Source organism: Pavona decussata, unplaced genomic scaffold, assembly GCF_977016875.1.
Source record: "Pavona decussata unplaced genomic scaffold, jaPavDecu1.1 SCAFFOLD_313, whole genome shotgun sequence".
In the NCBI taxonomy this organism is placed as follows: Eukaryota; Metazoa; Cnidaria; class Anthozoa; order Scleractinia; family Agariciidae; genus Pavona; species Pavona decussata.
In genome coordinates, this window is record NW_028145705.1 from 1,237,732 (window position 1) to 1,262,500 (window position 24,769).

General features: G+C 38.9%; 2 protein-coding genes across 2 annotated transcripts in view; one reads left to right on the forward strand and one right to left on the reverse strand.

Moving 5' to 3' along the window:
• LOC146454197 (uncharacterized) lies at positions 1–19,004 on the forward strand. The gene is made up of 12 exons (XM_085095749.1): positions 1–81; positions 2,173–2,363; positions 3,753–3,878; positions 5,462–5,621; positions 6,144–6,225; positions 8,031–8,110; positions 8,687–8,959; positions 11,261–11,317; positions 12,558–12,668; positions 14,513–14,632; positions 15,628–15,716; positions 17,074–19,004. Exons 2-12 carry the CDS (start codon positions 2,205–2,207, stop codon positions 17,740–17,742), a joined length of 1,926 nt encoding a protein of 641 aa, XP_084951875.1. The 5' UTR covers positions 1–81; positions 2,173–2,204; the 3' UTR covers positions 17,743–19,004.
• Positions 19,005–20,460: 1,456 nt separating this feature from the next.
• LOC146454198 (replication factor C subunit 1-like) overlaps positions 20,461–24,769 on the reverse strand; it is a 25,982-nt gene continuing 21,673 nt past the window's right edge. The window contains exons 22-23 of the mRNA XM_085095734.1: positions 23,842–23,985; positions 20,461–22,004 (exon numbers count right to left, since the gene is read on the reverse strand). Of these exons, the coding sequence (XP_084951860.1) occupies positions 21,705–22,004; positions 23,842–23,985 (444 nt within the window). The 3' untranslated portion in view covers positions 20,461–21,704. The remainder of the gene's footprint in view (positions 22,005–23,841; positions 23,986–24,769) is intronic.

The following is a 24,769-nucleotide window of genomic DNA, read 5'->3' on the forward strand; positions in this document are numbered from 1 at the left end:
GCTCTTGGACGGCACAAAAGCTCCTTAGGTTTGAAGTGTACGGATGTGTGTTGGAAAATGTTACAACAAAACATCCACTTGGTGAGACTTAATTTAGGTCTCGTTCGATTGGCCGTATTCCGAAATAAGAATACCCGGAATAGCTTTTATATTTCTCTTTTAAGGTAAATTTGAGAAAACGTTTCTACAAACTTTTGATGATACAAGATAATTTAAGAGACATTTTGCATTCCAGTAACTCCAAGAGCCTCTCATGAGGGATTTCTAGCCGTCATTGGATGTACTAATATTCCGTAATAGGGTCAATCGAACGCATCCTTGATTATCCTCGTTATAGTTAAATGCCCCATAGAGAAAATGGGTGGCCATCCTGATTAAATGACCATTCCATCGTCTATTACGTGTATAGGTCTCTGGTCTTGGGTGAAATAAGTAGACTCCTGTAATTCACAAGAAGCTATTTAGTATACATAAAAGTCACAAAGAGACCCTTTTTCCGAAAAATGAAAAAAAAAAATAAAAAATAAAAAAAAAAGGTCTCTGGCACAAGTTTAATGATCATCTACCATAGCCCTATTCTTAGCGAGGTAATTATGTGTTTTTGAAGGCAAAACTATATAGGGAGTGGCACTCCTATGATAATCTGTTGTAAGGCCCATAGATTAATATATGGCAAGATGTATTTATTATACAACGAGTCTCGTCCGACTAACACGCACTTTGTTAGGGATTTTTTTCAAAACTAGACAGGAGGCTTGTAAATTAGTCTCCTTCGCAGCCGCTCGGGCCGGAGTCGGACCGAGCGGCAGCGAAGGAGAGTACTTGAGAACTAAATGTTCATAAATGCATTTGAAACGGGCGAATCAAGCAATGTGTGACATACTTGTCGTCTCGAGAAAAGTCGTTTGTAGCCACATTTTAGAGCTAAAGCAGTGGCTCGCATAAATAACAAGATCTCCAACAAGCAGGTCAACTAAGCTTCATTCAACAGTTGTGAAATGGTTCTTGGCAAAAAAGGGAGTTTCACAGCCGGCACGTGCATTTCCTGAATACAAGGTTATCGCAGTAGAATTAGTAAATTAACTCCATTTATAGATGGCTGATATATCGAAGGATAATGCCAAAGGCTGGAAGATTGTCCTCAAAATCAACAGTTCGCCTCTTAGCAAACTGGAAAATTTTGAGGACAATCTTTAACCCAAGGGCGTTATACTCCGATATCCTAGCAAGCAGGAAAGCAGTTTACTCAGTAAACTGTGACTAGAATACAACATCTAATACCTCAAAACTGTGGAGTTCTTTTTTTTGTCTCTCGATCCCGCGAAATCGCGCGGAATATCGCATGATACTTACGAAACCGCAGGCTAACTTGGCTAAGATCAGGGGATATTCCCCAAGACTAAGCAGGATAATTGTTTTGTTATTGCACACATTGACAGCAAAGCACAGCTTTATTGCAGAAAAGCTAGAGACGATGTTCCAGGGTCGTAACTTATTTAAAGCGCTCTGCCATTTTTCTCCCCGACATACGAGTAAGGTATATCGCAGGATATCTGTTGCGTACGGACGACGAATATTGACTGCACCATGACCATGCTTGGGCAGTGTTACAATGTGTTGAATAATTAGGGACTTTAAGAAACCACGACGGCAGCGGCAACGAAAACGTCGCTTGACAATATTAGTTCGCGTTTCTTTTACTACTTTGCGATTATTCCAATTCGTTTAACATGTACAATGTGGCCGGACTATCCAGTAACAGAACAGGTGAGAACGGCGTTCAAGTTGAAACAGAGAATGGAAAACTTACTATCATGTGCTCACGTTCTCCACAAAACCTTGAATTTGGTCATTTCACGTTGATGTTTGGCAGAGCACGGTGAAGAAATGTACTAAAATTTAAAACGCACGTGCAGGGCCTTTTTTTATTCTCATTATATCCTATTGTTTTATCACGTTGTCGTTGCCGTCGCCTTAGTAGGTTCTTAAACTCCCTATTAACGCATGATAGCCGCTGTCCGATTTTGTACCAAGTGACGTGTTTTATCCAACGAGAACACGCAGAAATTAATTAATCAGTGGCTTGCAATACACAATACCAAGGCGCGCACTTTTGAATTTGTCATAACTTAAAACTGGCAATTAATTTTGTTGTTAATTGTTTGTTTTCAGACTATGGAAACCCTCTAGGGATAGAATCTGGGATGATTTCGGACAATCAATTTTCATCCCCTTCAGCGATCCTCCCCTCGCATGAACCCTTCAGAGGGCGGCTGAACTCGGCGTCTGCGTGGTGCGTGCAAGAAAACGGCTTACATGACTATCTACAGATTGACCTTCTTACTCCGCATCTAATTCAACAGGTGTGTTATGCAGCAACGGCAGGTCGATTTTTTAAGCAATTAAAAAAAAAACGAGCAGGAGTGTTTTATCGTGTTTAAAACCACGAGGCGCAGCCGAGTGGTTTTAGTCCCGATAAAACACGTGCTGCGAGTGTTTTGAACGGCTTCAAAAGCATTCCTGGAAAAGCGTGTGTTAATAGAGTTCATAACAATTATGCTTTTGTGAACGCTGGAAATTAGCACACGAGAAAAACACCACATACTAATGAGGAGCGTTTTATAAGCTGATAAAACACCGCATACTAATAAGGAGGAGGTTTATCGATATAAAGTCAGTGCGCGTGATGTATTATCGACCATTTGATAGGTCAATGGCTTATGAATTATTAATGAGTTTTTGAAGTTTTTTTTTTCCATGTTTCCAGTGGTATATGTTTGTGATATGGAGTATATGTTTGTCCCATGAACCTAGTTTAATGGCATTAACTCTCACGAGTCTCCTGTAGCTCAGCGGTAGAGCATCCGAACTAGTTATCGGAGGGTCTTAGGTTCGACTCCTGGTAGTAGCACTCGCATTTTTTCCCGAGTATGCCTGTCTCACTTACTGAATAATACATCATTCCCATGTTTATTATCGCTTCATATGTTCGATTATATTTATCCATCATTTATGTTATATATTAAACACCTTCAAGTGAGTTGAAAAGCGAGGATTTATTTTTAACTAAGTTCGATGAGAGGTATATGGAAAGTGGATGAAACGCAAGTTTGAGTGTTTGAAGTAGTTTTTTAATTCTTGAAGAAAATAAAAGCAAGCAAGAGTTCACCAATTTTATGATAATCAAGACCACATTTCCAAACCTCCTTTACGGTAATGATTTACTTTGGTTTGTTTTCATAAATTATTAATCAGTTTGAGAAGGATAATTGGAAAACTCACAGTTGCCCAGCTTCTACTAGAGATGATTCAGTTGTTGTGAGTCTTGCACTAAGGATTTTTCCTTTTCAAGTCTTTTTAATTAGTTTGTATCTACAACTCAAAACAGGTTCCACCCAACCTCCCTCCAAGCCCGAGCTAAGCCCGAAACGTTATTATTATTACTTTTATTATTATTATTATTATTATTATTATTATTATTATTATTATTATTATTATTATTATTATTATCATTAATGTATTAGTTCAACTAAAATCACACTTGACTTCCACTGTCGAAGGGATAAGCCTGAAACGTAAAGATTTTTTTTTTTCAAAATTTTGGCACTTTTTCACCATTTACTCAACTGTAATAGTTAATATATCAAGTCCTCGTGATTTTTTGTTTTAAATAGTTGATATCCTGTCATCGTATCATGCAGAAATAATAGGCATACGACGAATAAATTCCAAGGCTAAGTTTTCTATTGCAGGTAGCAACACAGAGTAACCATTCAGTCTTGCCGAATCGAGATTTTCGGAGTGTAACGTCATTTTACTTGCAATACAGCTTAAATGGCAGTAGTTTTGAGTACTACAGACAAAATGGTCATCAAAAGGTGAGTCACACTTTGTTTGCCCGTGTTTGCTGAACTTGGACGGTCTTGGACTACTCGTGGCGTTTAAGATTTACAAACAGTAGTCCCGCTTAATTTGTCGAAATAACCAACAGGGAATTATTTATGGTCTATGCACTAACGAATCAAGAAAAACATATTCACTTACGATTGAGTCACATTTTGCTTTGAAATCAGCAGTTAATTTCTGGCTCAAAAAAGATCACTTTGAGTCATTTTCCTAGGAAATCTCACGCAAAGATGGAGTATTCGGAGCTTGATTATGCGGAACGCACTTTAAGAAAAGCTTAATGCATCTCCGGAAGGAACGTTTTGGCACCAGAACATGTTCGGATTTACAACCACCTTTTGTCGGAAACTTGACGGAGAATTTTCCCTTCTCTGACACCTTTGAATAAATAAAGAACCAGAAAACAAATGGGTTATCTCAAAGTAACAAAAAAAATCGATAAATAAATAAATGAAATTGCCTAGAAATAGAAAACAATTTGTTTTTTTCTTAAAATGCTCATCTGGGAGCAAATTGTGCCAAATGTTTTGCTTGAAGCGGATGTAGAACTTTTGGTTGGTGCGAATATTCCAGACAAAATGTAGAAATTTAGCAAACGATTTGATGATTTTGCTATAGTTTGTCATGTAACATTGTCCGGTCAAAAGAAATCGTTTGTGGCTTTAAATTTTCAACTATTTCTGCTTCCGCCAAGTACGCAGGAGTCAGTGGAACAAATAGTGTTAGTGACTGTGCCACTTCCGCTTTAGACATGCATTAGGGATTAATACTATGACTGAATGAATCGAGCAATGCCTCAATGATGTGTAACCTGGTACATATGGTGGCATTTAATCAATGATGTTGTTCACTGCCTCATGCGATATACAACACTGAATCATATCAAGCGCAACGTATAGGTTCTTTGCTGCAGTTTACCTGACAGGAAAACCGAAAGGACAGATGCAATCTCATTATGCCTCTAAAGAACCAAAGTGATTTCAACCGTCACCCTGAAGAAGGAGACTAGTTGCACCAGTTGAAGTATTTGCAAAAATAAAATTGCCCTCTACCCGTAGTGTCGGTCCTGCATATCAGTTTGGTTTGTTAACACATGAATTGACCTCTGACATCTATCCGCACTACAAGACATCCGGAAACGAAAAGTGTTCAGAACAGATTATTTGTGCGTCGTGTGGTCCTCTGTATTCAAAATTCTCGTTATTACGGCAATACCGGCCGACATTTAAACCCTAGTGAGGGGTACGCAAAGTGCCCGCACTAACCTTTAATGTTCACGTATCGCAGCCCTTTTTAATGTAACATTAAACACCATTAAACTTGGTGACTTTACCGAAAACATTCTATGATAACAATTTGACGCAATTGATCATATGACTTCATTTTTCCATCGCAACAAAAAATAATCCTAGTAAGCGGCTGAGGAGAACAAATGAGGCGATTCTTACGTAATATGATGACATTGATCCACTTTGTCCCAACGGAAAAATACATATAAATATATGAATAGGGTAAAGGCATTAAAAAAGGTGAGACATTGAGTAACGTCTTGCAGGTTTTCCTTGGAAATCTGGTGGAACAAGTTGCAGTGAAACACAAGTTACTTCGACCAATCACCGCACGATTTGTGCGTTTCCTAACCAAAACGTTTATCAACCGCACCTGTCTAAGGGTGGAGTTATACGGCCGGCAGATAAACGAAAAGAACAGTACAGGTAAATTTTTTAAACTGTATTCAAGGCAAAAATTCTAATATACGTTTATACAACTCTGAGGTCAGAAACGACCAATTAGTAAAAATATCTCAAAACAGGTACAAAATAAAATATTGAACTACGGGGAAAAACTCCTTATTAAATGCTTCAGTCCGTGGCTTGTATTTCTATTGGCTAAAGTCTTTAGCTTTTCAATATAGCTACGTTTTGAAGTTGTTAAAGAAATTGAAACAAGAGAAAGAAGTTGAGCTGCATTTGCCTCCCTCCCCCCCCCCCCCCCCCTCTCCTTTTTTTTTTTTCATTTAACTGTAAAAAAAATCACTTTATAAAAAACAACTAAAACTAGCAACAAAGATAACCTCTTTCTTTTCCTTTTTTTGGTTTTTCTTTAAAATCCCGCCCCCACAATAACTCCTTAAAACATTTTTTTCATTTCGTATCTCCGCGCGGTCGTGTAATATCCTCTCTATCCGTAAACGACTTTTGCTACTTCAAACTTTTGTTGTTGTTGCTGTTTTTCAGATGTTCTTCCAGTGTTAAAAAGAAGTTTCCTTGTTGAGCCTCAGTCTGGTCTGGTTTTTGTCTGCAACGCCGAAGTGCTCTCGTAAGTAACTGAGGGGCAGACACTGACTGTTACATTGTGTTATAGAAAGTTCCAAACCATCTATCACTCCCACAGTCTGCCGGGATGACATCCCACAGAGTGGGCGTGATCACACAACTTGCACAAGGTTCGGGCTATTCAAAGGGCACACTATCCTCTCAGTCACTGTCATAAAGAGCGAGACAATTAATATTTTCTAGCTGCCACAGCAGATTCCTTCACTTCAAATCAACTGTCCACCCAGCCCTATCTTCGCGAGATTTTGCGAGTCGCGTATTTCAAGTATTGTGTTATAGAAAGTTCCAAACCATCATATCTTGGAAAACCTATCTTCGACAGAAAAGCTGTTCGACCATGTTTGCTGTATTGAACAGGTTTTCAAGATTTTATCATTAGAATCAAATTTGGTAAGTCTTGTTACAAGAAGATAAAAATACGTTTACAACTCAAACGGTATCTATTTGCACTGTTACTTTGGATGGACAAAAATCATATTTGTGCCACCAGACAAGTTAAAATAATGGTTCAGTTTTGTTAACAACAACCCTGCTAGTACAGAAAAACTAGTTTTAATTATCTTTGGCTGAGGATGGCTAGGATGGAAATGGATTGCAACTTGAAAAAATTGGCTAACATTTTCAAGTTCGTCCCGTGTGTTTTGGAGAAAACGCTAAACAACTGATCTTAGTTTCTTCTTCCCAGAAAAAAAAAAATCACTCAATATTTTCTTCTCAGTGCTCTAAGAGCAATTTTGTGTAAGAGAAAAGGTATCTTGCCAAATATTTAAGCAGTCTAGACAAAATTAAACAGTGCCCCTTTAAAAACAATCTCGACAGTGAGACTTTCAAGAATATCTCCGATACCCCTCTTTTTATAGGGGGGGGGGGGGGGTGGGGGGGTTGGGAGGGGAACTTACCTCCTTTCCTCCGAGCTCCAAGTACTTTTTTTTTTAGTAAAGCGTGGTTGAAGACTGGCACTAGCTATGCACGATGCATTAAGAATGACGCACGACTTTTTTAAATTAAAATCTGGTTGGGCGTCGCCAATTTCACCGACACAGTGACAGAAATCGCTCTAAAGCCGTTACCATTCCTAAAACTTTGACCCTTAACAACAATTTCCTCTATACTTAAATTGTGTCGCTAGTCATTGGTGTTGCACATATACAAGTTAACGAATGTTGATCGTGTCTGAAAATTTCTGGGAAAAAGTTAGATTTTTTCACGACTGTACTGTGCCAAGACCTCTCTATCTGACATCGACGTCTCTAAACTGACTACTGCACGGAAACATCAAGATGTCAAGAATTTAAAGGGGCGTTGTCACGGAGATCTCTCTGTGTTTTGGTCAAAACTGCTCATATATTTGACATGGTACCTTTTCGCTTACATCAAATTGCTCAAAGAGTACCGAATGGAGAAAAAATATCAAGTGATTTTTCCTCGGAAGAACAAACATTTCTTGTAGCGATTTCTCCTAAATACAAAAGGGTAGCTTGAAAAACAATTTGCCTCTTTCTGCAGGTTGCAATCCTTTCTGCAGGTCTAAATCCTGGCCATCTGCGTCCAAAGATAATTATTTAACACTAACCAGTTTCTGTATAATAATAAGATTATTGTTAACAAAATTGAGGCATTTCAACGATAACGTCGATACAAATGTTGTTTGGCCTTTTTAGTGTAGCTTCTGGTTTTATCAATGTATGATTTCAATTGCTTCACGTTTTGTTGTATTCGTGTAATTGTAATGATTGTCAGAATGAGCATCATGAGCTGTAATCATCAACGTGGTTATTACTATTTCAGAAAGGAAACTTTTCAAAAAAAACGAAACGTTAGTTACTGCTTCTACTCTACTCCAGGAGAGGGCCCCATTGCATGGACAGGTCAGTTAAGCAAGTATTTTATACATGCATGCAATTTTTATGCACTCGATCTCTCTTATGCACTCGATCTCTCTCTCTCTCTCTCTCTCTCTCTCTCTCTCTCTCTCTCTCTCTCTCTCTCTCTCTCTCTCTCTCTCTCTCTCTCTCTCTCTCTCTCTCTCTCTCTCTCTCTCTCTCTCTCTCTCTCTCTCTCTCACATACACACAAAGCACTATGCGTACAAATGTAAAATACTCTCCGAGAAGCCTAACCTTCTTGAGCTAACGCCAAAATAGAAACGCAATGGAAAATTGAAAACTGGTGCCAACTTGACCCGATTACTGGCCCAACTTTCTGAAAATATTGTCTCCGAAATTTAGCTTTTCTTCTTCTTTTTTTTTCGCAACTGCATTTCGAAACGAACGACTGTAGCTCCTAATGTAACGTATGACTGTATCTTGTAACGACTGACTGTATCTTTATCGTAATAAAATGTTTTATAATGTACTTAATAGTTGTAAATTAATAGTTTAATTGTGTAAAAAGTCCGATACACAGAACAAGGATCGCTATGTCTTAAACATTTTTTTTCTGCAGCTTTAGGATTTCGAATGCTTGGCATTCTAGGATACGACATCACAAAGAAAACCGTGTATGGAGTAGCAGAAAACAGGAGAGCTTACATGAAGTTTCAGATGGGAAAAAGATCCATTTATGGCACAGCAGCCAGTGAATGGTACAGAGTTAGGGACTCTAACTCCACAATCCTAGCAACAGAAGTTCCATTCATACCAGATGCTGGGTATCTCAGCGAACTCCCTCCCCCTGTGTGTTTGACAGTGATGGATGCCAAAGGAAACTCGTGGGGAGGTAAAAAATGCACAACGTTATCGCACCACTTGTGAGAAATTTTTGAACAAATAACGCAAGAGACCTTTATCATGCGAGCCAGCACTGTAGAAATTTGAAAATGCATGCAAAGCAGTTTGTGACGTCATGTTAGGAATAGACCCATGCCCCTTACCAGCTCGGTCATGGGACAGATGATGGCTAGATTTCGTAACTATAAAAAGTCTATAAAAAGTCAAGATTTAGTTGAAAAAAGGCGCAAAAAGGCTCAATGCGTTTCGAACAGGTGCAAAGATTTATTTAAGGGAAAAAAATTTTGGGGGTTATGTACACTTTAACTTTAAGGTGCTTTTTCTGCAGTGTCAATTGTTTTGTTTAACCAGGACTACATCAAAATTTTTAAATTACCGTGATAAGCGAGAATGTTAAGATTTAATCCGCTTTAATCTTTCAGCGCTCCAATTTTGTTGTTGCTGTTGTTGTTTTTAACGCATTTGATCCAAAAGAAGAACTGCTGCCAATTTTGCAACCAAAGTGCTACGAATGCTATGCTACAGGGTTAATGCACGACGGCGATGATATCTAAATTACATGTTAATCCTTTCAACAACTTTGCACATTTTTTTTTCTCATGTGACTCAACACATCAACCAAGGAACTGCGACAAAATGTATTGATTTGCAGAAAATGCTACTTTTTTACTTTTTTTTAATCTTGTATTTTTGCGGTCAACCGCTGCCATGCCGCTAACTAGGAAGGCGGCAAGTAATTCATGATTAAGTTCCATATAGTCACCCACATGCATAACCCTAACCCTAACCCTAACCATCCATATACATTACTTGCAAAAACTTTCGGACGTTTTATTTTGGACGTTTAATTTTCGGACAAACGTTTCGGACACTGCGCTGGAACATGCCTAAAGTAAATTTCCGACTAAAAAACATGAATTAGACTAAAATAAAATCTGTGAAAATGATAGTTTTACTGTACCTTCAAGGTTTTACAGCCGGACACAACAACAAGAAAATAACACAAACTCAATCAAGCTTATGCCTCAAGAAGTGTCCCAAATATTTTCCTCTCCAGTGATAAAAAGAACAACTGAGCATAGCCGCCTAATCCGAATTCTAGCCATATCATGTATATTGGCTTTGAATATGGGATGCCGTCGCCCAGAAAGTACTTTTCAACTTTTATACTATACTGCAAAAATTTCGGACACTTAAAATTTCGGACGCTTAAAAAAATCAGACGATTTTATTTTCGGACACTATTTTTGTCCGAAATTAAAATCGTCCGAATTTTTTTGCAAGTAATGTAGTCATCCAACTCTCCATAAAGTCACAGTTACCTTAAGATGAATTATATGGAAGGCCGACAGACGTCATATGACGCTGATTCTGGAACCAGCGCTTGAGTGTTGCAAACTAAGTGAAAGGAAAATAGTCAAATGTTGGTATTTTGTTGTTGGTCTTCGTGTTATATCTGGAATGTCAGCGGCTGAAGAAAAAGACAAGTTGTCTTTCTCTTAGAGCCTCTTAATATGAGCCCGGTCGACCGGGCTGGCTCGGTTTCTGAGATCTCGCCTCGCCGCTCTTTTCTTTACAAAAATTCCCATGTGTTCATATGAGAAGGCGAGCTGCCCCGGTTACCGAGATCTCGGTCGCAAAAACCGAGATCTCGGTAACCGAGCTGGAAATTTTTTCCCATATGAACACTCCAGTCCGGATACCGGGACCGACCGGGACGAAACAATTTTAACCGAGCTTGGCTTGTAAGGTCACTGACAAGACAGCGCAATTGTTTTAATACAGGGTTAACCCCACGATTTCCCTATTCAGGATGTTTTTGTGTTTGTGTTGAAGCCTCCTGAATAAATGCTATGTTAAGTCGGAGTGCGGGTCCACGGGTATTTTGGCCCTTTAGGACATTTTTCATCTCGGTAACCGGGATTAAATTTCGCACATGAACGGAAGACAAAATTCGTCCCGCCCACCGGGCTCAAAAGAAAGGCCCTTAGGAGTGGGAAACCCAGGAAGTAATAACTCGCTAAAATGGCCTCAAATCCAGCACAAAAATAGCAAACAGACAATAGGCAATGCACCTTAGAAGCAAGGTATGGCATTTTTATTAAGAACTTTCCAATTTTTGTACCTCCTAAACCGGATCGTAAATATTCCCATACAAACTCTTATATCTGCGTCGTGACCGTTATTGCGCAAGATGATCACCGCTCACAGCTTGAGCTTGGGCCGCCTGTGTGCAGCCTAAATTATTTCATGCCGTGTTATCATATTTTTTCTTATTGTTCTTTTGCAGCGGATGCATTTGGATTGCACTTAAATAACAATCTTGTTGCATCGTGGAACAGCCGTGGTATGTTTTAGTCTTCTTTTTTTTTTCTTTTTTTGTTGTTCGGGTTACGTGCTATATTATTGTACCCTGCTGGCAGAGATTCCTTTCCAGTGCCAAGTCCCGACTTCTACAAACAGTTTGCTTGCTGCTTGGAAAACAAAACTTCATGCAGGCTCACTTTTGCACAGCAAATCAGTCAAAAATGGATGTGCATGAGTTGAAAAAGTCGTTAAAACTGGTTTTTAAACCTGTTGATCACAAGACCTACCTCCAAGAATTTGTATTTTGGAGGTATCTAAAGCGCTTGCTCAACGGGAAGTTTGAGCGGCTCGTGGCAAAGGTTTCTCTCCGGGAAATCAACACGGCGACTACGCGAAATACTAGAGACGCGAACGACTTCGCACATTCTAAAAGACTTGCCAGAAAGAAACCTCTGTTAGCAGGGTAGTATTGTTGTTGCTGTTTGCATTTTTTAAGAGGAGGAATCTCAAAAATAACAGTTCAGCTGTATTTCAGTATGGATAACACAAAAGAAAATGATTTTTTTTAGTAATAACGCCAACTTTAGACTTTTAATTAAGTCGGTTATCATTGTTTCCCTGTTATTAGCATTTCTGTAATCTTATTTTAAATTTAACTTTGTGATTTACGAATTAAAACTGAAAATAACAGAAAAGCGGTCGAAATATGTCTTTTAACCAAAAATTTTGTCGTTTTTCTTTAAACTTCCTTTCAGTACTGTTTCAGTTGCTGTGCAAGGCAACTTTAACTCACTGTAGTTTTAATCTAACTCAGGTTTGACATTTAAGGGATAGCTACTGATCTTTACTTCATAATATTCTATATTATATACCTTATTAAAGAGAAAGAAACAGACAGACAGAATGACAGCCCGGACGGACAGACAGACAAAAAGACTCACTGACAAGACAGACAGACAGAGAAGGAAACAGCGACACAAAGTGCTCGTGTCCTTATTTTGAAACGCTTTACCCTAGCAAGTTGCTGATCGGTACTCTGACAGTAAACCTGTTGTGTATTCTATAACACATATTTAAATTAAAGAGATACAGACAGACAGACAGACAGACAGGCAGACAGACCAAGCGCACACACGGACACACAGAGACTGAGAAAGAGAAAGGCAGAGAGCTTGTGTCCCTGGCTGACAGTAGTTTACTGCTAATACTGTTTGTTAGGGATCGCTTCACCCCAGCAGGTTGCTGAATTTATTGATATCGACTTTTATTTTTTTTATTAGACATCGATGAATGCATGGATCGATGTGGAAATGTTGGCACTTGTCAAGAATATTACAGAACTTACAGATGTATTTGCCCTTATGGGTATTCAGGCAAAACCTGCCGGGACGGTAAAACGTGCAACATTGCTATCAAACGCCCGGACTTTTTCAGAAAGTTATCTTGGAAAATTTGACGTGGTCGGTTAACGTTTCTTAAAAAAATCCCCTTTTATAATGAAGAAAAATCACTTTTCTTGCCGTACGCTTTACTTTTTTTGCTCATGCAAGTGTTTCTTTATTGCTTTTGATTACATCTCGTCCAATTTCGACGCTTTGCTGGATTTTTGGGAAAATCCAGAAATCCAAGATGGCGGAACCAAGATGCCCGCTATTTAGCAATCATGGCATAATTATACGTCATATGGCGTCATCACTTCGCGTTTTGGACCTCAAATGAAACTACTTTGGATGTACTATCCATCCTCCTGGGCTAACTGTCAGGGAAGGGGGGGGGGGCAGAATTTATCGCCCCCCCCCCCCCCCCACCCCCGCTCCACAAGACGAAAAGCCCGGCCTAACTAAAGTTAAATTCTCTTGTGAAAAATAAAGTAAAAATAAAAAAAAATAAATAAATAAATCCAAATCAGCGTTGCTAACCTCGTTGTTAAGTTAAGAAATCAAAAAGAATTTCTTACTTCGAATGAGGCAAGTAGGGCTTATTCGAGTACAGACAAGAGAATTTTAGAATGCAACCATTTTTTGGCTGCGTCTAATGGCATTCAAAAGGAAATTTAAAGGTAACAAGGGATTTTTTTTCACAGATAACTTAAGCATAGTTATTTTAAAAAGCTTTTTAAAGTAATATGACATTTTTCCCTAATTGTAGCTTAATTTTTTCTAAAAATGCGTGGTTATCTTCAATTATCTTTTAGGATTTCAAAAGCACTTGCTAATGTCTGGTTTTCCTGCATTGTTGTAAGCCACGCAACAATACCTTCGTATTACTATACACCGTGCTTAAGGGGTTGTTTACATGAAAGGAAGAAGATCCTATTACTAGGAAGATCCGAAAAGGCGGGAAAACTTTTCGTTTGCTTTACATGCAGAAATTTCAGCCGAAGTGGTTACCAAGTGGAGAAGGAAAAGAAAAAGAACAGTCGGCCTTGAGCAGCTTAACTCCCGGCTGCCGCCATGTTTGTTCTTTTTGTCGCTAGTACTAGGATTTTCCGAACGAAAGAAGTTTACATGGTGCTAGGATCTTCCTATCTCTCAGCTAGGAAGTTCCTATCTCCATGAAGATCCTAGCGTTAGGCCCAAGTACAACGTTTTTCATGTAAACTGAGTAGAGAAAACACATGGCGCTAGGATGATACGCCTTCTAGGATCTGTGCTAGGATCTACATCTCTCCATGTAAACAGCCCCTAAGAAGCCCGTATTTATTATATAAACACCAATTAAATACCAGGTGAGCCTTCGCGCGAAAACATGTTATCTTCACACGTGACAATATCACGGCTGCTACGGTAACATGATAAATCGCGCATTTCGCAATGATTTGATATTTTATTGGTGTTTATATTATAAACAGAAGATTACATGACTGATTGGATATACGAAATTTCTCTTCTCGTGTTGAAATATACTTCACTCGTTCGCTGCGCTTACTCGTGAAATATTTTTCAACACTCGCAGAGAAATTTCATATCTACGCACGGTCATGTAATACCGACCATCCAGACATGCGCAGAACGTGTCCACAGTACGAAGAGGCGTCACCATCCTTAAATTCCGGTTATAAATTATAATAATTTAGTTCAGTGTTTGGGTAACACAAAACAAAAAGAAGTGAAATTAATCTTAGGGACTAATGCAGTTCAGATAAGCCTGATTTTCTTTTTTTTACCGTCAATGCTATTGATTTCGTCTGTTCATATTGAGTCACTAATCACATACTCATTTTCCTTTTTATTAGAACAAGATTTTTGCGCTGCACCTAGATGTTTCAACCAAGGAACCTGTGTGAAAGGATTCCTGGCTTATTCTTGTATTTGTCCTGCCGAGTTGACTGGAAGACACTGTGAGAAACTTATAGGTAGGTAGTAACCCCTGTGTTGTTATCAAAATTTGCTTAAATGACATAAAATAGAAAATGAAATAGAAAAAAAGCGGTATTGGCTTCCTAAATATAACTTAAGAGTTTAAGGACAAGGAAGCCAATTTACATGAAATAAATTACAAAATTGTGGCCGGAAAACACAGTGAAAAGAGACAACAAACACAAACACGCATAGCAGTATCTAAGTAAGAAAGTAAACAAATCAAGCTTAAAGCAGGAAATAAATCATGGCAAGTCAAGAATAAAAATGAAATTGACAATATCAGAATAGGATCCAACATTAATATTTCTTAGAAGTTATCGTTTTAGATTTTCTTTAAATTTTCTACAGGAGGGTGGCTTCACATTTTTACCTAAAGAATTCCATACTTTTGGTCCCTGAAAACAAATATTAAATATTCCATAGTTTGTTCTTGCTCAAGGCAGATAATATGATTGATTTGCTGCACTTCTTGTTTTATAAGTATGAATATCAGCTAATAATAATAGGATGACAACGTTAACGCAGACTATGAGGTGATAATACTTCTACTCTTAATAATGAGGGTGTTGATGACGATTAGAATGGTGATAATAGTGATGGTGAGGGTAATGATGATGATGATAATGATGACGATGACGATGACGATGACGATGACCATAACGATGACGATGACGATGACGATGACGATGACGATGATGATGATGACGATGATGATGATGATGATGATGATGATGATAGTAGTTTGCAGTGCATTGTGCTAAGCATGATAATGATCTCAAAAAAATGACAGTGGTGAAAAATGCTGCCGAAGACGCCAATGTCAGTGATATTTAACTGATATTAATGTTGACGATAACGATAAAGGGAAAATTACCACCCTTCTCATTGGCCAAAGACTGTCTATAACCACAATCCTCTTCCTGGAGAATAAATTATGCTTTCCTAGTCGTCTTTAATTGAATCGAATCAATCGTCTTTCATGTTTTAGAACAAACGTCGTCGATACCAATTCTTCAACAGCTCTTTGGAAATCAGACTGGTAGCCACCAAGTACGTGTACATTCCCGTAGTTTTGAGGTGAGCTTTTGACGACTACCGTATTTATTCGATTAACCGCACTGGGCGCTAATTTAATTCTGGGACCATGAGGGTGGGCGCTTATTCGAGGTTGGGCGCTTATCATTTTCCCCAACATTTTCAGCAAGCGAGAACATTTTTAGAGAATAACAAAACAAAGGATAACAACAAAGGGCTTTCAGGGTGGGCGCTCATTCGATGTGGGCGCTGACTCGAAGGTTAGCGGTTAATCGAATTAAGACGGTACTTATATAACACCACTGTTTTGGATTGTAGTAGGGAGCATCTGAACCTGGAAGGAGGGGCATAAGCTTTGAACGTAAAACTTGAAGTTAATATAATGTGTCCAAAACTGTTCAATTTGAAGTCCACAAAATGGGATGATGACGTTATGTATCCTGATTCTCCATTTTGATGTCTCGATTACGGAAGACTTCATAAAAACCGTCAAATTGACTAAAACTCATCAAAGCCCGGATAGAGGAACGCTGAACTGATATAAAATGATATATAACCTTAATATAAATTATCTACATAAAAGGAAAATATACCAGTTTTAAACAATTCTGGCTATTTCTTGTTCCCATGGAAACGTGGACAATGACACAATAGCAACAGTTACTATTGCTGGGTAAAGCTTTAGTGACACTTACAAGGTCTGGTTACAATTTGCTTTAATATTAGAAAAGGGTATGAATCTTCCAAGTCAGCGCTTCCCTCTTCTCAGCTCTTCCACCTATCTCGTGTAGATGAATAGGCCGGGGGTTTCATACAAAGCTACTTCCCTCGTAAAGATATCATGTTAACTATACACTTTTTATGTGCCTGAAACTCATAATCTCAATACTTACGGGTCAAATGGAAGCTAGGTAAATTGCGTATGTTCCGTTCACCAAGTTTTTTATGAAGATATTCTTGAAATTTCTTCGGCTATTCTAGGCTAAAGCCAAGGAAAAACTAGACGAATTTATACACCAATTGCGGCGAATTTAATCACAGTCGTGGCGATTTCCACTCCAATTCGTTGTTGTCCACCATTTTAAAAAGTCGTGATAAAATTCAGCGCACAATCTGGTTGGTTGAATTAGTTGGCGATTCGCAAGCGGCCAGCGTGTAGCATTAGGGGAGTGGGCACACTAGGCGAATAACGGCGAGTTAACGCACAGATATTTGGAATTCCACACATAAGCGATTTTATAAAACTGATTGTGGCAATAAATCGCAATCTCAGTACCGGGCACGTGCACACTAGACGATTTTCGTCGTGATTGGCGTATAAAATCGTCAACCTTGCCGCTAGCGCTAGATAGCCACTTATACCTTATTTCCTTTTAATTCATGCACAATTGAAATTCAGGTTTTCTACCACAATGATTCTGCCGCTCGAAATGCCTCAAATAGCCGAGACACTGGTTGGATATTAATCGCTCGTTTCTCAAACAATGACGGCAAACGCTGGATGTTGAACTCTGGGAGGTGGTGGTATGACCTCAATTCCACCAATGGAATAAGCACAGACCCATCGGTTAACGCCGATATGATATCATTAGCATTCTGGCTGGTGGGCGGTAGGGAGTTAAAAATCACACGCAGTGATGACGTCAATCACACAGCCTTGTTGCAGAGTACTGGAGGCTGCCTCGGGGGAATGTCATTCAGACAAAAAATGGCTAGCTTTGGCGACTTCCGGGGAAGCAGATGGTGGGCAAGTAACACGTGTCTTGGGCGGTGCACGGTTGAATATGGAGGACAGTATAAGACAACACATGGCTTTAGACAAGCTGGTTGCGATGGAGATTTACAAAGTGGCAACATGATTGGCTTCTGGTGTGACCGGAATAACGATGATGGATCGGTGATTTTGATTGGCGGCGGAGGAAAATCTTGTGCACGTGGTGATCACGGGATTGGAATAACTAGTGAAAATTATCCGAGATTTCTCAGTGGCAAAGGATATGACTTTGGAGATTATTCACATCCCAGTCGGACTACAAAAAATTACTCATTAAATCTCTGGATACACTAATTCTATGACTGATTATGTGGTTTGTGACAAGTGGTGATAATTTACATAATACAGCCACAAATTTGAGCGTCATTTGGTAATTAATTACGAGATTATTGGTATACAGTGATTCGGCCACATAAGTTGAAGGTCTGCGGACGTGTGGCAAAGGTTATATTGGAACGCAATGCTCACTCAGCGTTGCTTTCCTGTGCCAAAATGTGTGTTGTTGTGATTCAATCACCAAAACAAACCAGGGCAACCGCTATTTTGGATTACGGAGAGTCAGCGCGCAAGGTTTGACAAACGACGTTGCCGACGTATTGAAACAATGAAACTTGAAACATTCTTGACAATTCAAATGACATCTGTAAGAGTCAGAGTTGCTGAAATCAGGACTAACGTGTCAAATTTCAATACATCTCTGCTTTGATAGCACAGAAAAAGAAAGATCAAGTATGAAATAAGAAATTTTAGAATTGAGCATATATAACACAAGAATAGGACAAGAATATTTGATTGAGCTCAAGACGGAAATTGAACTCCTGACCTTGCTCGCACTCTTGCCAATGAGGTACTTAAGGCGAGCGCTCCAATTATTTCCTTTCCATGTTAGAGTATTACAGCTTTCCCTCTCTGTTCTTTAATAGGCCACAGCAATTTTTTAGCCTGAATTTCAACTGCAAATTTGATGTCCACGTTGTTTTTGTTTGGCATCACTTTTTCCTCATGTATCTGATCTGAGGCACCGAATTATTTGTATACAAGTTACTGCCTTTCATTTAACAATTTCTAATGATAGAGATTTGACAAAAATATTAGTTTTAATTTTAAGCTAAAAGAAATAACATTCCGAGAGATTTTGGAGGTTAAAAAAATCTCCCAGATTTTTTCCCGGATTTTTCTCTTGTTTATCAATTACCTTAAAGGGCCCTAGTCAGCCACACCTTTGTTTTTGTTTATATGCGAGTGTTTGGCTAATATATTTCATTCGGAGCATGTCGAAATGAACGAAATCACTGTAAAACTACTTAAGATGATGAAACAGACTTTCAGGAACACAACTTACAGTAAAGCATTACGATTTCGCTTCACCATGCAATATCAATAATTTCGATGGCATCGAAAATGGCGGAGGCTGACTAGGGTCCTTTAATGCTACACCAGTAACTTATTAAATAAGGGGCATCCCATGGTTTGGTTGAGTAGGCAATGTCTCTTCTGAAGGCATTTCTCTCTTCAGAAATTCGAATTGCATTGTGAAGAAAAACTGGCGTTTTTTAGCCTAATGTCACCTTAACCCTATTCACAAGTGTCTTCCCTTCAAGGCCATCAAGCCTACAGCAATGACACTTCGAGGGCTGTTGAGGCCTCAAATGTAATAAATGTCCCTAAATGTAATAAAGTTCATTGATTGAATCCCATCACGGTTTGACCTCATGTATTTAATGATTGAATAGCGATGACGTTTTACTTTGTCCCAATCTGTTTACTTTGAGTTCCCCACAGTAAACAGATGACGTCTTCACTTCGTGGGTTTCCGCACGCACAAGATTAAAAATCCGTTTTGGGCCACCTTAAGCTATAACCTGACCTGGAACTCGAAGCTCGTGACCCTGTGTAAATAAAGACTTTAACGGTGACAAATAAAAGATTTGTTTTTTACGCTTCAATTTGCGTGAAATCATCTTTATTAGATTTTTTACGCAAAAAAATTTATATTTGGTGATGACTACCCTCTTCATATTTACTGCCTTACATCTATTCGTGCATTCATTAATTCCTTTGTTTTTTCTTTTTATTTTGTTTGTTTGTCTGGTTTTTCCTTTTGTCCTCCTCGATAAAAATTGTCTGAAACTCACAAAGTAGAGGGTAGAGATTCTCCTCCGGATCTCGTTTTCTTCGTCTGTACTAGTTCGTTTGGTAACACGAGAATAAAAGAGGAAATAACCATAGATGAATTTTTCTGGCAAAGATGCTTTACATTGAATTTGACTCTGCCACTGACATTTCTCTGCCGCCCTCTGCAAAGCAACGGTAAATAACCACATTTAAGGTTTTATTGAAAACGTGAGTGCACGGTGATCAATTTTCGTTTCTCTTCCTGAAATTTAAGGTTAGCTCCGGCCTTGATAGTTCGGCTACGTTACACGGACTAAATGAGTTAGATTATCGGAAATCAGTGCATTTAGAAAACGCGAATTTTATTCCAAAGCTCCGTTCTTGTTAGCGTTGTCGTCGTCTCTGCTGAAAGTCCCTAGTATCACACTAGCTGACTCCCTTTGGTCGAACAAGATAGGCCTCGTTTTGTGTCCTTCGTACCAAACCGCGTTTTTCTCACTCTTACCGCGAAACGCGTTGACGCCTGGGTATGAGGCAGCCTATTCTGTGTACAGAGTAATGCAGGTTACATCATCACCGAAATGGTGGTGTACCGCTGTACCCGACCACAAAAAGGTTCTTAATAGCTCCCTTTGTTATGGTGCACCAACATGGCGCCGACGCATTTGTCAATTCAATCTCTGGAGATCGGCTGCTTATTCCCCATAATCGTTCAAATGAAAGCTGCCAAGTCGTGTTTGGCAGAATATATTCATAATTAGAATAAATGTGATGGAATATTAGTTCAGATCCGAACATTTTTCCTAGTATGCCTGTGTCACTTACTGAATAATATACATCATTCTCATATTCTTAATTATTACAAAAAGCGAATTTCACGCAACAATCAACTACAACTTTTAAAAAAATAGTTCTTTAATTATAAAGCGGACGTTAATTATTCTCTAATCCAGCTTCGAATATGTTACACGGTTGAAAACAAGTGCACAGTAAAAAAAAACGAACAGCGCGAGTTTTGTTTTTACCTTAACCGATAACTGTTACAAAAGTGTAAATATTAATTTCTCAACACTAGTTGTTTGCGTGCAAAGATTTACTAGAACTAAGCATACGTTATTTAAGGTTCGTCACGTTACAGGCGTGGCGTGACCGGTATAACCAACAAACAAACGCTTCCTTAGAGCATAGTTAATTGAGGGACTGGTTATGAAACTTTGCCATGAAAACAATAGTGCTGCAGTTTATGTTGGAAGGGCTGCGACCGTGCACAATCCTTTGTTTTTACGTTCACACCACAGTTGAATATCTTAGCAGGAACGTTTCTATTGGTCAGTTGCTCCAACACATTTCATAATCTATTGTAGTTTGTGTACGGTCGAGGCCAAAAACGCTAACAAAAACATATAACAAAGGAGTTTGTCAAGCTTCATAACCATTGCCTTTTATTAACTATGCTTAGAGCCACACACCACTTAACCGACTAGCCCCGTGACTGTCAATTGAGGCTTGACCAATAGCCTCGTCAGACAATCTAGAGCTTATAGAAATTCAAGAAATTTTGTTAGCTACCGAAGAATGTAACTTTTCTCTTCTCCTTTCGCTTTTTCACTCTTATTGTTCTTGGGTGCTTACCATTTATGCAAACCACCCGGATGGAAATTTTCGGCATAAATACGAAATGATTTAGCTTGTCTTAACAGAAGATTAATAACATGCAAAATGTATGGACATCAGCTGTGAATCCTAAAAGAAGCAATAAAATGCATCACTTTGACCAGAAACCTATAATTTCAGAAGTACTCCATAGGGAAAGATGCGTACCATTTGATTTTCGAACTGAAATTTCCGGGTTTTCCATGTAAATGGTAAGCACCCCTTGACTCGCATTCCTTTATTCGTCTTTCTGTTTTTATTTCTTCGTTTCCTTTGTCTTCCTTCTCTCATTTCAACCTAGTTTTCTAACCCGTTTTCCTTTTCCTTTTCCTTCTTACACGGTTCAATTTTCTTATGTTTCTCTCTTGTTTGTGTTTCCTTTCTAGGGAAGTACTCATTCATTAGTACTTTTCTCTTTCCCACTACCCTCCCCTCCCCTCCTCCTATATCTCCCACTTTGTCTTTTTCGTTGCACTCTCTTCAATCTTCTATTTCCTATTTTTCCCTCTTCCTTTCCCCTTTCCTTTCACAGTCTCTTGTTTTCCTTTTCCCCTAGCGCTTCCTCCTGCTTTTACCGGTTTCTTTGTAGCTTTGATCATGGCGTTATTCTCAATATCATCATCATTTTCGTTATCATTCTCCTCGTCTTGTTGTTCAATCCCTTCTTCCTCAATCCCTTGACTGTCTTCACCTGTTCCTCCTCTCCTTCCTTTCTTTGGCGCTGCACGAATAGCGTACGGTGTCTTATGCCTCTCCTTGTTGTACGTCCTCGTGAATGCTGCTTTCACCTACAAAGAAAAAGAAACATAACATAACATAATATTTTATTCAGGAAAATCAACAAAATAAAAACATGAGAATGATGATTATTCAAGAAAGTGACGCATGCATACTCGGAAAAAAGAAATCCGAGTGCTCCTATCAGGAGTCGAACCTAAGACCTTCCGATTACTAGTTCGGATGCTCTACCACTGAGCTACAGGAGACTCGTGGGAGCTAAGGCCATTAAACTAGGTTCATGGGACAAGCATCCTGCATACTGCTAGGATTTGAATGTCGAACGTGTGGTATATGAAAGAAATGTGATGGTATATTTCCAGCCTGGTGAAAGAATGAGAATGATGATTATTCAAGAAAGTGACGCAGGCATAATCGGAAAAAAGAAATCCGAGTGCTCTTATCAGGAGTCGAACCTAAGACCTTCCGATTACTAGTTCGGATGCTCTCGGATGCGTCACTTTCTTGAATAATCATCATTCTCATTCATTCGCCAGGCTGGAAATATACCATCACATTTCTTTCAAAATAAAAACACTTCTTTAAACGGGAAATCGTGAGGTTAACCCTATAGGTGGTTTGTATTGCCGCCATATTGGTGGACAAAACAAAAGAAAATTTGTTTACAAAGTTTGCATAAAAATGGCAGGCAACCCCCATAGGACAAAAATGTCATTGTTCCTGTCCACCAACATGGCTGCCATGACGTTACATGCAAACCATCAATACAATACAATTTTCCCAAATAAACATTCTAAAATCTAAAATCTGAAACAATCACAAACATTTAAAATTAAAACTTTTTACAATCATTCCCTAGTGAACATGGTCTTTAATCCGTTTCGAAATAAAGTTATTGAACCAGCGTGTACAACGTCCGTAGGTAACTCGTTCCACTTGGTGAAAATGCGTACAAAGAAGGACTACTTATAGATAGCTAGATAGCTTTATTAAGAAGTAAAATCATTGCAGCCCCCGGGTCGGCTGAAATACGACTTACTTTACAAGGGAACTGAAAATTATCCGTAGATAAATGACAAATATATAACAGTTGCGAATGGCTTATTGCACATTCAGTTGGTAGAAACAACATCTTAGATACAAATTGGCCATTAACGAGTTGCTTTAAACCTCATTACGAAAGCGAGGCTAACTGCAAAACTTTTCATGTGAAAATTAGTTTTTGTTTACATATGAATGAAAACTAAAACAAAATCTGTGCACGGAGCCTTGCTTGAGGCCTCGCTTTCATGCAACTCGGAAATGGCCTTTTGTATCAAGAGTTTTACAAGGATGCCCAGTGTACTTGCCTAGTTTCACGTGAAACAAACGAACGTTTAACGCCATAGGGCAAGGGCGATGACGTTTCCTAAATATATTTGACCTTATCCATTGTTTATCAGATTCAATCCATACACGCAAATCGCAAATCTTCAAAATGCCACGAAAATCTCACTTGGCCAAGGGGGGGCTTGGGAAAGTTACGCTAAAACTACAACTGGACCTAAATCAGCATCGAACTAGTAGTGGTTAGCTTTAACTCACACTGAGAAGAGAAAAAAACACACACTCTGAGGAAATCATTTGGACTCTGTGGTCTTCCTTGTGTGATCATTCGGGTGAGCGTAGTGCTAATACGGCCTGTGTTCACTTGGAAACTCTGACCAACAACTGTCATCATCACTATCATTTTTAACAACAACTTTTTTTCAACACCGTTCCCCATTGGCCAAAACATTAATGGTCAGAGTTTTTCTAAGAGCCGCTCACACCAAGATGATTACACCAGACAGTCCAGCATTCACTCAGTAGTGAATTCATGGAGTTAAGAATCAAGCATGTACAAACCTTTGATGGGATGGAAGCGACAGGATCTCTCTGACCTTCAAACTGACCGACTTCTATAACAGAGTCCCAGTCTTCCTTGGTTAAATCATAATCCTCCATCACTTGAATCACTCTGGACACTCCAGAACTGATCTCATCAGATTCCTACATGAATAAGGAAACAACACCATATTCAAAAACGCATTAATAATTCATAAGTCCATTGACCTATCAAATGAACGATAAAACATCAAGTGCAGTGGTTTTAAAACTCGATAAAACCTCCTCCTTATTAGTATGCGGTGTTTAATGTTTTTCTCGTATGCCAATTGCCAACGTTCACAAAAGCATCATTGTTATGAACTCTCTTGACACACGCTTTACCAGGAATGTTTTTGAAGCCGTTCAAAAAACTTGCAGCACGTGTTTTATCGGGTCTAAAACCACTCGGCTGCGCCTCGTGGTTTTAAATGTCGATAAAACACTGCTGCTCGTGTTTCAAACATTACCTTACGGAAGTGGTCAAAACTACTATAGAGTGTGTGCACGGCGGCCATGTTGGAGGACTAAAACAATAGAAGATATTTGCATAAAAGTAGAATATATTTCCTAAAGGAAAATCATTGTATTGTTTCGGTCCTCCAACATGGCAGTCGTGCACACACTCTATACTCAGGACCCACTAAACCACAAAATAGTTGGTGGTCGCTGCCTACATCCCCCTTCCTCAACCTCAAAAGATGGTGTCTTTATTGTATAGCCACCCCTCTATCCAGAAGTAAAAAATGAGACTTTTTGATGAGATTTAAACCACATTTTCCTTGTTTATCTAGCAAAGCTGACTCTTGTTAGCTGAATATTTGTGTCAACTCAAATTTTAAATCCAATAAAATTTTGTCGGTAATGTTCATGAGACAGGTGGTGTTTTCGATAACCCCTCACCCCAGAC

Excerpts from the sequence above, each read along its gene's own strand:
- LOC146454197 (XM_085095749.1), top strand. The coding sequence starts at position 2,205 with ATGATTTCGGACAATCAATTTTCATCCCCTTCAGCGATCCTCCCCTCG. Across the intron at positions 8,111-8,686 it reads GGGCCCCATTGCATGGACAG|CTTTAGGATTTCGAATGCTT; the intron begins GTCAGTTAAGCA and ends TTTTTTCTGCAG. Across the intron at positions 15,717-17,073 it reads TACATTCCCGTAGTTTTGAG|GTTTTCTACCACAATGATTC; the intron begins GTGAGCTTTTGA and ends ATTGAAATTCAG.